Genomic DNA, 12587 nt, shown 5'->3' on the forward strand with positions numbered 1-12587 from the left:
GACCATGTTCCAGTGGGGCGAGCAGAAGAATTAATAGGTTGCTTTAGTGCAACGTAAGCTGTGATACAGGTACGTCCAGGGTTTCCCTGAGAGTACAGAGAAAGGGCTGCCTCATCATGAAGAGAGCAAGTCAGAGAAACCATCCTGAGGGAAGATGTCTGAGGCACATCTTAGATGGCGTTCAGTGTCAAGCCAGACCAAGGAAGGAGAAGGGTGTTTTCTCGGTAGGGAAACAATAGCAAGTACAATTGAGCTATGTTTCTATTTTTGAAACTTTACTATCTTTATCATTGCTACGTTGTGCTTTCCAACAGTCCATTAGTTTTGTGTCATTTTGGTGTCTTATTGTAGAGAATAGTCCTTGCCTTCTTTTTCTCTGTTTTATTTTGCCTGATAAATTTTAGAATTATTTTGTTTACTTTCAGAAAATTTCTATGGGATTTTGATTGAAATTTTGTTAAATATGTAAATTAACTTGAAGGAAAACAAGAAAATTTTTATCAAGTTTAGTCTGTACAGCCTAGAGTTGGTCTCTTCGTTTTATGTTTATCTCTCTCAAAATTTTTTTACTTTCTTTAGCATAGGTTACAGCAAATCTCTTAGGACATTTTTTTCTTTATGCACGAATTTATGAATGTAAGTATGCGTGTACATTATATAAAAATATATGTAATATTTAACTAATCAATTAATTAATATTAGAAAAGGTGTATCTTGGATAGAATTTCCTAAATAAAACTATTATACATTTGCTTGAGAAACAACACTAATTTTTACTTTGTTAATTTTGGTTAATTTTTAAAATTATAAATTTCATTGAGGTTGTCTACTTTCTTATTATAAGGAAATAACATGTTCCTATAACATATTTTTTATTTTGCATGTGTGCCTTTTAAACTTATTTTTATGTTTTTCAACACTTGTCAGCAGTTTTATCTGTTTTGGATTTTTGTTTTCAATTTATTAAGATATAAAATTTAGAATTATTTAGGTAAGCTTATTTTTATTGTTTTTTGTTATTTTATTGATCTGGAATCATACAATAAATGTTTTGTTTATTCATTTCTCTATTGTTTAAGTTTAAATGTTTTATTATATCAGAAGACTGCTTTGGCCAAATTACATCATTTGTAATATTTTTCACTATCATTTTTTAAAAGGCTAGGTTTCTTTCTCATGTCACCAATTAGTTAGGGAAGTTTTTTAATTCTGGAATTCCTTGGATTTTTATGTTAATATAAAATATATCATCTATTTCTACTTTCAGAGAATACAGACTGAAAAGTTTTTTAACATTTTAATTTTGAGATATTTACTTCTTTTATATGACCATGGGACAAAGAGAAGTTTCTTTGATGCTATATGTGTGTGTTCAATTTTTATGCTTTTCCAACTTGTAAGTTATAAGATAAAGAGTGGTTAATAATTTCCCCCTACAATTATATTTTTCAATTTTATTCTTCTTATACTTCAAATTTTTGGATTTTGTTACTTGCCTGTTCAGTATAATGTTTTAATCATATGTAATCATTAAGACAGAAACTTTGTAGCTCCATATCGTTAATCTGAATCTCTTCTAATACTTTTTACTATAAAGTCTACTTTAAAATATTGATTTTTTTATTCAAGTTTTATAAGTTAATTCTTGCCAAGTTTTTAAATGCAACTCGACTTGTCTCTTAATAGAATAAAACAAATGATTTAGTGTTACAGTTTCTACCTTTGATTTAATGTCCACTATCCTAAACTTTTCTGTTTCAAAATGCTTCCTTCCTATTAAAATAGATCATAATTTGGAAGATTCTATTCTCACCTTTTATATATCCATTCTAAATTCTGAGTTATCTTGAAATATCTCCCAAGTATTCTACATTATGTTTAATTACTTGTGCCTGGGAGTCTCAAAGGCTGATCTGCCCTTTGTCCATTGATGGGTCATGAGGGTCTTCCTTGGGGGCTGTAAGTTGATCCGTAGCTGAAAGTGCTTGGTGTTATTGCAGGTAATTAAAATTTGGCATTCACAGACTAAAATAAACCTGTCATTGGACTTAATTTGAGATGCTAATTCATACAGGTTGCTCACAAGTTTTTCTGAAACGTGTTTATTTCTTGCACTCTGATCCCTATTCCTCATCTCTGTATCCTGGGCTCTTTTCCTCAGATAGAGTGGGGCTGGGTTCTTAAGTGAGCTACAGAATTTTACATCCTTTTTAAAGGAGTCAAGTTGGAGGAAATATAAAAGTTGTTGATTTATATATATTTGCTACTCTAAAAAATTTCCTTCCATGGCAGAAAAGGAATAGATCTCTTTTTAGCTTCTTCGTATTTCATCTGCTTTCTAATTTTGTATCAACAATGATGTCAATTAATTTGACTCATCAATAACAGCCTTTCCTTCTCATTAGTGTTTCTTTATCATTTTAGCTATGTGTCAACATTTTTTTCACCAATGCATCAGGTTTCTTGAATGGTGATTTCTCTGATTTCATTCTCTTTGACTTAGATTTTTTCTTTTGGTAAAGCTTCCCCAAAAAAAGAAAACAGGTCATAAAATTACTGCATCTTTGAAGATAAATTGCACTCTGGCTGCAATAAAAATAAAATTTTTATTATAGCCTTGTACCTTGAGGATTCTGTAATGTTGCTTCAGCGTCATTTGTAGTCAGGAGCTAAATTTGATGAGATGTAGCCTACAATGAAAATACAGTTGGAAAGGGACACTGGCTCTGTCAGGTATTGTATATATGTGTAAAATTTGTCATAGGTCATTTCCTCATCTAGAAAATCTATCTACCTTACAATGTAATTATGAGGATCAATTTAGATATGTCGTTATTCCTTTATAAACTTTAAAAATGAATATAAGCATCCCAGGGTCCCAGGTTGATAGGTAAATTATAGTACAATGTAGGATTATAAAATAAATTAGAACAATTAATGGGGGAATCAAGGGAGAATGATGAAGACCACAGAGATAAGACAGTATAAGAATGGGATCTTGAGGGATGATTTCCTTTGATGGGTGGTGCTAGATGGGAGGGCGTTCTAGGTGGATGGAATAGTATGTGCAAAAACTTGGTATTGTGGAAGGCCAGGGGAGGTGAAATGCTCAAAATGGAGAAGCAATTGTGGTAGGCAGATCAGAGTGGTTCTGCAGTGATGTCGTCTATCATAAATTGTCTCACCCATGGCCCCATCTAGGGGAGCAGTGCTGAAGTGTTCTTTGGAAGAGGATGAAAACTGATTGGATGAGGGATGGGCCCTTGGCTCAAAGTTGGTTCATCCATAGGCTGACCAGGAAAGCTAAGGTAGCCTAATTAAAAAGGTTTTACATAATAGGGACCAGATGAGCTTCTTCAGTGATTCAGAGAGGGCGCGGTAAACTGTAGCAAAAGAAGCCTACGCAGGTCATTCGGAGAGCAGTTGAGGATGGCTGTTCCCTTGACCTGCTCCAAATCCTGGGAACACCCCAATTCCAGGCCACGTATTATCTTATAATAAGCTCTCTTTCCTAAGGCAGCCTGTGTGAATCTCTTCCTGAGAGCCAAAATGGCTTAACCAACATGTTAGGCCACCGAGGAAAGACATGCGGAAGAGAAGTTAATCTGAAGATTTATTTTGAGGTAGAATCAATAGGACAGACTGATTTTTCAACTGTGAAAGAGGAATTCCCTAAAGAAGTGGACAAGGGTGCTTTCCTTCTTACCAATCATTATTTTTATTAATATATTTTACAAGACTGCAGTTGAAATAATATTAAATACAAATTTTTTTATACAGAAAGTGTAATAAAGTTAAAATAGTTCCTTGTAATTCATAGCATTATTGCAATGCTTACAAAATTTTTGCATAGAGTGTGCAAGGATTGATGTTATTCAAAACAAAACAAAACTAAAAAGCTCTTCTTACATCACACCCAAACCTGGAGAAAAACAAAACCAAACCAAAAATAACCCAAAGGCTGAACTCAATTGGTTTATGGGAATGGGGTTCCTTTTTCAAAATCTCCAAGTAAATGGGACTTCTATGACTTCATCTTTTCTGTTAAAAGCACCAGAACCTGGCTTCTCCAGGAGCGCATCTAGCCAGCACAATGATGGATGTCTTCTGCTTTTCCTTCTAAAACACGACCTCCTTAAGAGGTGTGTTTCTGCTTCTTCATGGCCTCAAAAAGGGAGAAGCTTGACTGGGGAGGTGGCTGATATATGGAAAACTCCATTTCCCCCCTCACCAAAACACTGGATCAACTTTGTGTCCACCCCAACTTAAGCTTTGCCGACTCTTCCCTTTACTTTGCTAGGATCTCCCCTCTGTACCAGGGAAGCTGACTTCTGGCTCTGGAGATGTTAGTTCCATGAGACCCTTTAAAGGTATCCATTTATGATTTGCCACTGGGACACATACACTCTTAAAAGAAAATCCCTGAATGACTTACCCTAAAACAGAATAATTGACATTTTTTATCTCACCCCTTTATGAAGGTTTTATGGGGAGGTTGAGCCAGACAAACACTACAGGATGGAGCACTATAGCCCCTGGCTGGCACTGGAGCTGAGTCTGTTGGGAGCAGTGAGAAGCTCTGTCTACAACCCCCTAGTGGATCAGATATGTGCTGTTGAGAAAGCACAGAAATGCAGGATGAACCCCAATCTCTTTGCTGCTGTGGTCTCTCAGCTCTGGGTTGCGGGCAGGTTGACAGCAGGACCTTAACACAGGCATACTGGTTTATAACCTTTTCAGATGGTCCTTGGCTGAGTTAATTCTTCAAAATGATTTTAGGTCTTTTAACTCTTGCAGATCAAACCCTCATCCCTTTGCTCAGAAGATAAAAGTGCTCCAAAGCCACCAGGTTGTAAGGAACTTCAGATGCACTCATCTTCTCCTTTAGTAGTTGGAATGCCACCAACCTCATTGCTGAATCTAGGACACCAGTATAAAATGTCCACGTTCAAGGTTAAAGGGTGCCACTGTTTAAACAAGAATTGGCAAATGGGTCCCATTTCCAACTCAGATCAATTGGTATTGATGACCTGAGTGCTTTGGGGAGAAGAATTCTGCATGTGGTGCAAGGTATGGCCCATTAGTGATGACTGACAAGGTATGTGGTGTGGGGCTCAAGCCATTATCACAGCCAAAGTAGCCAGCTTGAGTATTGAATGCCTAATGCTAATTGAGTCCTTGCTAGTCCTATCTTCCTATAGGGAAGCAAGGACAATGATAGAGGTTGAGCTCTCTTCTGTTTGATTCTTTCCTTGAGTTTTGCCACAAGTAAAGGTAAGGAAGTATGATAACCAGTTGGTGTTGAAGACCTCACCTAAAATAAGACGTTTGTCTTTTCAAGTAAGGAATAGTGGAAGGAGACGTGTGTGTGCAGAAGTGCTGACGTGATCACTGCCTATTAAAATTTTCTCTTACATGTAAAGCTGACAACACAGGTGTCTTCCATCTTATAAGGACAAGAAGCCTGGCTTAAGAATTACCCACAGAGCAAATAAATTGTTTTGGTTCCAGATTCTCTCATTCAGACAGACTTCTATATTTTCACCCCACGTATCTTTACTTTAGTACTAGATGCTGTCACAGGTTAGGGACTACAGAAAAAGGGAGATAAAAGTTCTCTAGCCTCATACACACAAGAAGGTCTAGTCTAAAAACTGGTAGGAGACACTTCTCAACAGCTTGAAGAATAGTTTGACATGTTGGTGACTTCATAGCCTAGTGGTCTGGAGTTAGATACACGTTCCAGCTCTGCCATTTTCTAACTAGTGGCTTTGGGCAAGTTTTTTAACCTCTCTGAGCCTCAGTTTCCACATCTGCAAATTCGAACTATGATAGAACCTAACTCAAAAGATTATTTTGAGAATGAAACAAGTGAATGTATGTAAAACGCTTACCCAGAACCTAGCACATGGTAAGTGCTTAATAAAAAATTATTATAATTGGAGAGTAGAATTCAACTCTTGCCATATCTTAGAGTAGGCTTTAGGTCCAAGAAAACTTCTTGGATTTATGTAAAATTTTGAGGGTGTGATTCTTTTTGGGGAGAAAGGTCAGAACTTTGCTCAGATTCTTGAAGGAATCTATGATCCTCAAAATGTTTGAACCTCCTGAATTAGATGCAAATGGAGACTAATGAAACACCAAATCTTCATTGTCAGCAAATATCCTCTGCCCGCCTTCAGACAATCCTTTGCCATACTGCTCCTATGTATCCTATTGATCACCTTGGAATTTCTCACTTTATGAAATCTGAGCTATCTCTGATTCCACCAAAATAACCCAAATGTAGAAGTAGCCCGTCAAGACACTGGAAGAAGATGGACTGTTAGAAAGCTTTAGGAGTGCAGAGTAGATTTTAGGTAAGACAGATGTTTCCTCCTCTCTTCTCCTAAGGAGGACAGTCTCATGCTTGTTTCATCCGACCTTAGCTAATGTTCAGTGATGAAGCAAATCTCCTCACTAGTGAGGGTGTCTACACGCCTAAGGAGGCATTTTGGAACTACTCTGTCTGCCTATTATGACAGGTGGATTTGGACATGAAAAATACTTCTTGCCTATAGCAACTTTTCTTCTGTTCTATTCCAATTGCAAACCTCAGGGAAGTGGAACTAATATCACCCACTTGCTGGGCCAAAGTTGAGGAGTAGCAGTTAGCATTGTATGTTTGAGACTGTTTATTGATGGATTTGATAACATCATTAATACTGTTATGACATCACACATCCTATTGCACCAAGGGCTCATGCATACTTGAATGGCTGTCTTTTTCTCAAAGGAAGATGCTAATTTTCTACTCTGTCAGTATCTATAAAAGGAAGGTGGGGGGTAAAACCAAAGAAAATAGCATATGGGAGGATGTGTAACCCCGATGGGGTATTTTCTTTTACCTTGTGCTCTAACAATACTTAAACCAAGGACCTCCCACAAATAATTATTTTTCCCTTGTCATTCAGACCTGCCTTGAGAAATTTCAAGGACTCCGTTATGAAGAAAGCTTTTAAGAATCATAGAAATCACATTGCTTTTGAAAGTGCTAATGCGTGTGGTGTGCTGTGCTGGCTGAACCAGCAGGCTTTAGACTCCTTTCTCTCTTATCAGTGCTTTAGCTTTGTGAATGAGAAATTCAGAGGCAACTGTATAATTTTAAATTCCGATTACCACAAAGAAAGAGATGCATCTGACATCCCAATGCAGTAGCTTTGACTATTTTAATGGAAATACGTCGGAACTGGGGGAAACTTCCACCAAGGAGAAAGTGATGAAAGACCAAAAGAGAGACATTTTATCTTTGAGATAAAAGGCCTGTTTTCTAAGGTTGTTTCTTTTATTATAACTTTTTTCCCCACCTGCTACTGGGGCACCATGCAAATGTATCATTTCAGGAACTGCTTCCTTATCCTTTTCTTGGCTAAGATTTCCTGGTGGAGGGGAGACAGAGGAAATGGGTCCGGTTTACAACTATCTTGAATGAGATTTTCACCTTTTCACAGAATCTTAAAAAATAAGAATCAGGTGCTTAAATGGATCTATTTACCTCTTTGGTCCAAACATCACACTACCTTTTGCCTAAAATAAACAAAAGCAAAATATTCTCATCTAGTTGCTCCTGTGAAGGGCAGTGTTGCCAATTTAATCCTCTTTTGGTTGAATCCAGATAAAATGCTGAAGGATTCCTTTAAGTGCTGTTCATCAGGGTCAGGTGATTTTCATTAAAAAAAAAACTTTGAGGTGCCGGATGGCGCAGCAGTTAAGTTTGCACATTCTGCTTTGGCGGCCCAGAGGTTCTCTGGTTCAGATCCCGGTGTGGACCTATGCACTGGTTGTCAAGCCATGCTGTGGCAGGTGTCCCACATATAAAATAGAGGAAGATGAGCATGGATGTTAGCTCAGGGCCACTCTTCCTCAGCAAAAAGAGGAGGATTGGTGGCAGATGTTAGCTCAGGGCTAATCTTCCTTAAAAAAAACCCAAAAAAACCCTTCCTTCCCAACACGAATTCTCATAAAGAATCATTCATAACTGATGCTATTTTAACAGTATTGAATATGAGTATAAAATATGTCTACAGAAGGGACAAATCTCTGGTAGGAACCTGCCTTACCACAAAGAGGCAGAGACATGTGAATTCAAAATAGATCTTTTTTTGCACTCCCTGTACACCAGGGAACAAAGATCCAGATCTTTGGAAACCACATCAGACTGGCATTAACCTGGTTTCTCCCAGCAACAGCTTCATGAAAGAATTTTATATATTTTTTGTCTACCTACTTTAAGATGCTTCTGTCAACATTTCTAATTATTTATTGATGCCATCAACTGTCAGGCCTGGTGTGGTCGTAGGAAGTTAAGTACAATGGAGCTGTGAATAACTGAGGTGATGGATGCCAAAAACACAGGTAAGTCAAAAATACTCTCTGGAGGACCATGGGCATCTTTCTGGAATATGGGAAGGTGAGGTGGAAACCTCTGAGTAGGGATTGCAGAAATAGTCTTTTTAGGAAAAAGATTCTAAATTTAAATCAAAGGACCGCTGCTTCACTTCTTGTCATACAATGATGCTGAATGGAGGAACCACCTGTCTGTTAAGGATCCTAAGAAAAATCTCTCGGAGGATCACAGCTTTCCTTTTGCACTAAACCTCCCCCTAATTTGGTCCTCCCTATTCCCAAGAATCCTGTGAGCCTGCATTTCTTGGACAAGTGGATCTCTTTTACATGTAGTGTAAGGCTGACCTTCTTTTCTATAGCCAAGTATTAATATCTCAAGCACACATGGAGATGGAGGCTTACTCCATGCTATCGTGAAGTTTGCTTTCTTTCCTGCTGTGACCTCTTCGTCAGGGGTCGGCAAACTTGTTCTGCAAAGGGCCAAAGAGAAGGTATTTATGCTTTGCGGACTGTGAGGTCTCTGGCACAGCTACTCCACCTTGCTGTTACAGTATGCAATCAGCAATACACAACATGTAAGTGAAAGGATGTGGCTGTGTTACAAAAGACTTTATTTACTAAAACAGATGACGAGCCAGATTTGGTCTAGGGACCAGTGTTTGCTGACCCCTGCTCTAGAGCCAAACCTCAAGCAGTCTTTGGTCTAGGATTGCTGGGTAGACAATGAAAATCATCCAAAGGAAAACTGACCTAAAGGAAGTTAAAAGTCAATTCAAGTGTATAAGATCTACCCCCTGGGCAGTATAACAATTAAAAAGCCTCATATCAAGTTTCCAGATAGATAGATGCCACCGTAAGGGTTTTTCAAAACCTCCTTCATGATCCAGTAGTTTTACAGGACTGAACTGTTCTGACTTATTGAGCAGATATCAAATAGAACTAAGTGCTAAACATATTTGGAGATCAATTTTTAATTTACCAAACTCTTCTGAAGAATATTAACATATTAGAACTCCTAGAATAGTGAAGATTCATTTGATCTCTGTTTGGTATGCCACCCACTGCTTAATATACCAAAAGGTGTGATTGCCTAGAAGATATTATATATAAAGATTAGAAAGAATCTTTTTTTTAAATTAAAGGTTATCAGATTTTAATGTAAAAGATATTTTTTCCAGAATTCAGGTAAAACTTTCTCTTATGACCATGGACAAATATTCTAGTTGGAAGAAGTTGGGGGGAAAAAGTACATTGAAGAACTCAGAATACATTTTACCGAATTCTAAAGTTTGAACTCAAATACATAATTTAATTCATGCCAAATTTTCTGCTTATTACCTGGTATATTGTGGTCACTTAGCACAAATGAAAATCAGAATTTTATATCATGTTTGTCCCCCATAGGTGCTTGATTTCTTTTCTTGGTTGCTATTATGATTTTTATTCTATTTGTGATCTGATTACCTTTAGGATTAAATTTTGCAACTGGGATCATACCAGTCTTTTTTATTGGTGTAAAATTCCCAAGGTGCTGATCGCAGACTTTCATGTAATGATTAGAACAAAATCAGAGGAAAGAGGTTCAGGGAAACTTTCATTTTCTTGTCACCTGTGGATTATGTACTTGAGATGGCAAAGTGCAAAGATGGTCTGTCTGCTTAAAGAAACTTTGTCTTAGGGTATTTAGCCACAAAGGACTTCACAGCTACTACTGTTTATCTGAATGATATGTGATAGATGCTCCCAGTAGCCAAGGAGGGCCCTTCCTGGCTTGGCAAAACCCTGTGCGGCGTGCATGCAGATTCTGGCAGCATGATTCCATAGGACATAAATAATACTGATCCAGAGCAACTTGGTATCTTTTTATGGTTTTCCTTTTCAGACCCTAAAGCTGCAAACTAAGCAATCTTATGGTCTTGCCCTTGAACAACCCAATTCTTCTCTGGGATTTTGAGAAAGAGTTGACTGGAGGGTGCCTCAGGTCTGGAAGCCAGCAGAGCTGCTGGTCAGGCTAGAACAACTCTGCCTCTCCCCACTTCTAAGTGACTAAGCAACATATAGCTCACTTTTACGTCCCATCTATATAAACCTCAGCCTGATGATTGAGTGTTAGCTCAAAGATACCACACCTCTTATTCATCTCCTATGACAAATCTTCCCCTGCTTGTGAAGTAAGAAAATGAGAACTTTGTTGAGGAAAAACAAATGCCATTCAGGCCTACAAATACTGCTTCACTTAGGATTGTGGGGTCACTGCTTGCCAAATGGCATCCAGGACTGTCTAAGCCAGTTATGTCTTCATTCTAGGCTCCTTAGAGTCCATGTCTGTCAGCCACTTGGTTTGTCTACCAGCTTTTATGATGCCAAGTCATTGCTAGACCATTCCCCTCCAATCACCCAAAATAAACTACAGGTAACAACAAGATAAATAGGATGTGCTTCTCCTTGCTGAGTGCATTGACTTAAGGCATAGGCACATTTCCCCCTCTTTGAACAGAGATGGTATAATCCCCTGTTCCAGCACAAGAGCTGGCCAGGGTGACCCTGGAACATGATGATGAAGGTGGAGTGATGAGAGGTAGCTGATGGCGGGAATTTGGGAGCTGCTTCCACACATGGGGGAGAGGGTGTTGCTGGGCCCTGGGGAACACAGTGATTCTGTTAAAGATACTTGACTCAGTTTATATTAATTTTCAGTGATCATTTCTAGAGGTGTATAATACTTTAGATCTGTGACTCTTGGGTCACTATTCTTGGAGAAAACATAATCGTGGATTTAGAAATATGAATATCCCAACACTGAAAAAATATATAAGAAGATTGACACCAGAGAGTTTATGCACGCCTTTAAAAATAAAAGGCATGTCTCTAAATTACCTACCAATCCCAAGAAACACATAAAAAATAATTAGGTTCCCTATGCCGCTCTTAATTAGATTTCCATCTCCAAATGGCTTCTCTTGGGGTAGGAGTTTCACTCTTAAGGATTTTGATTGACTTGATCATTTTGGGTTAGAGTCTGTTGGATAAAGTCAGAAGTGAGGACACAACAGATTTTGAGCCATTTCTTCCTTTAAACAGAGACATATTGCCCATTTATTCTTTGCCTGTCAGGCCGTTGAGTAGCTTCCAGCTGACTGAGGAGCAGCTGTTATCCTATTTTGTGCTGATTTACAACTCTTATTTTGACTGAGGGATGATATGTGAGTTTGAAGGAAGCAAGATAGCAGGAGCTGGGTGAGCAGCTCAAACTTTGCTAAAATACATCCTCCTCTTTCATCCAGCTACAAAAGCCCCGATACATTTGGCTGAAAAGGTAGAACAGCAATTTTCAGTTCCTATGGTTGACTTCTATGGTATTGCCCATCTTTAACTTGAAGAGGAAGAAGTTGGCCAGCCTTACTAAAGCTAAAAAAGGAAACCAAATGTCTATTTTTTAATACAAAGTTCTCAGCGTTTGAGCGTGACTTGGAGATTCCCGCCATCACTGCCTTGTAAGGACACTAAAGGAGAAGGTATGCTGTTACTCAAACATGTAGGTGGATATTAGTAAGTGTCTAACACACTGTGTGATTTTGAAGGGTCTGGGGAATATTGGGCCTAAATTAGTGTTTGGATTTGATCATGTAGGTGGTGGGTTGGGGATGGAAATGACAGTGAATATCACAGGGTCACCCATGGTTCCTTTTGTACTGAAACCTCATTTTATACAGAGGATATATATATTTATTTATATATATTTATATATATTTATATCCACTCACACACGCAAACATACTCACACATGCGCGCACACGCCCACACACACACACACACACACAAGGTCTTTGATAGGCTTTCTGTGTTCTAGTAAAAATAGCTGGCAGCCAGTGTGTAAAGCCAAAAAAGGCCTTTATGCTACCAACAATGTCCACTATGGATAGTCTCTCAAAGGCAGACACTTGTGTTTATCTGACAAGTGGAACCAGTTCCTGCCTGAGACAGGAATAATCTCCCATTGGCGCAGACGCAGATCTCGAAGACTTTCTGCCTCGTTCCTGTGGGCGTGTAGGATCCATGAGGCAGTCTAGGTAGTTTGATTTTCGCAGCATCTAACTTAATCTAAAGAGAGTGAACAGGAAGGAAAGAGTCAGAGGCTGTCATTTATTCTCTGGACATTGAGAAACAGTAGATGAATGTTCAATTCAACTTAAATTGAATGA

The 12587-nt window shown here is 38.2% G+C and overlaps 1 protein-coding gene across 3 annotated transcripts in view; it reads right to left on the minus strand.

Moving 5' to 3' along the window:
- Positions 1-9510: 9510 nt before the first annotated feature.
- Positions 9511-12587, minus strand: part of SGCD (sarcoglycan delta) — a 421373-nt gene continuing 418296 nt past the window's right edge. For all 3 annotated transcript variants that reach the window (XM_070570405.1, XM_008514833.2, XM_070570404.1), the window contains exon 8: positions 9511-12486. In XM_070570405.1, the coding sequence (XP_070426506.1) occupies positions 12313-12486 (174 nt within the window). In that variant the 3' untranslated portion in view covers positions 9511-12312. The remainder of the gene's footprint in view (positions 12487-12587) is intronic.

Source organism: Equus przewalskii, chromosome 13, assembly GCF_037783145.1.
Source record: "Equus przewalskii isolate Varuska chromosome 13, EquPr2, whole genome shotgun sequence".
In the NCBI taxonomy this organism is placed as follows: domain Eukaryota; kingdom Metazoa; phylum Chordata; class Mammalia; order Perissodactyla; family Equidae; genus Equus; species Equus przewalskii.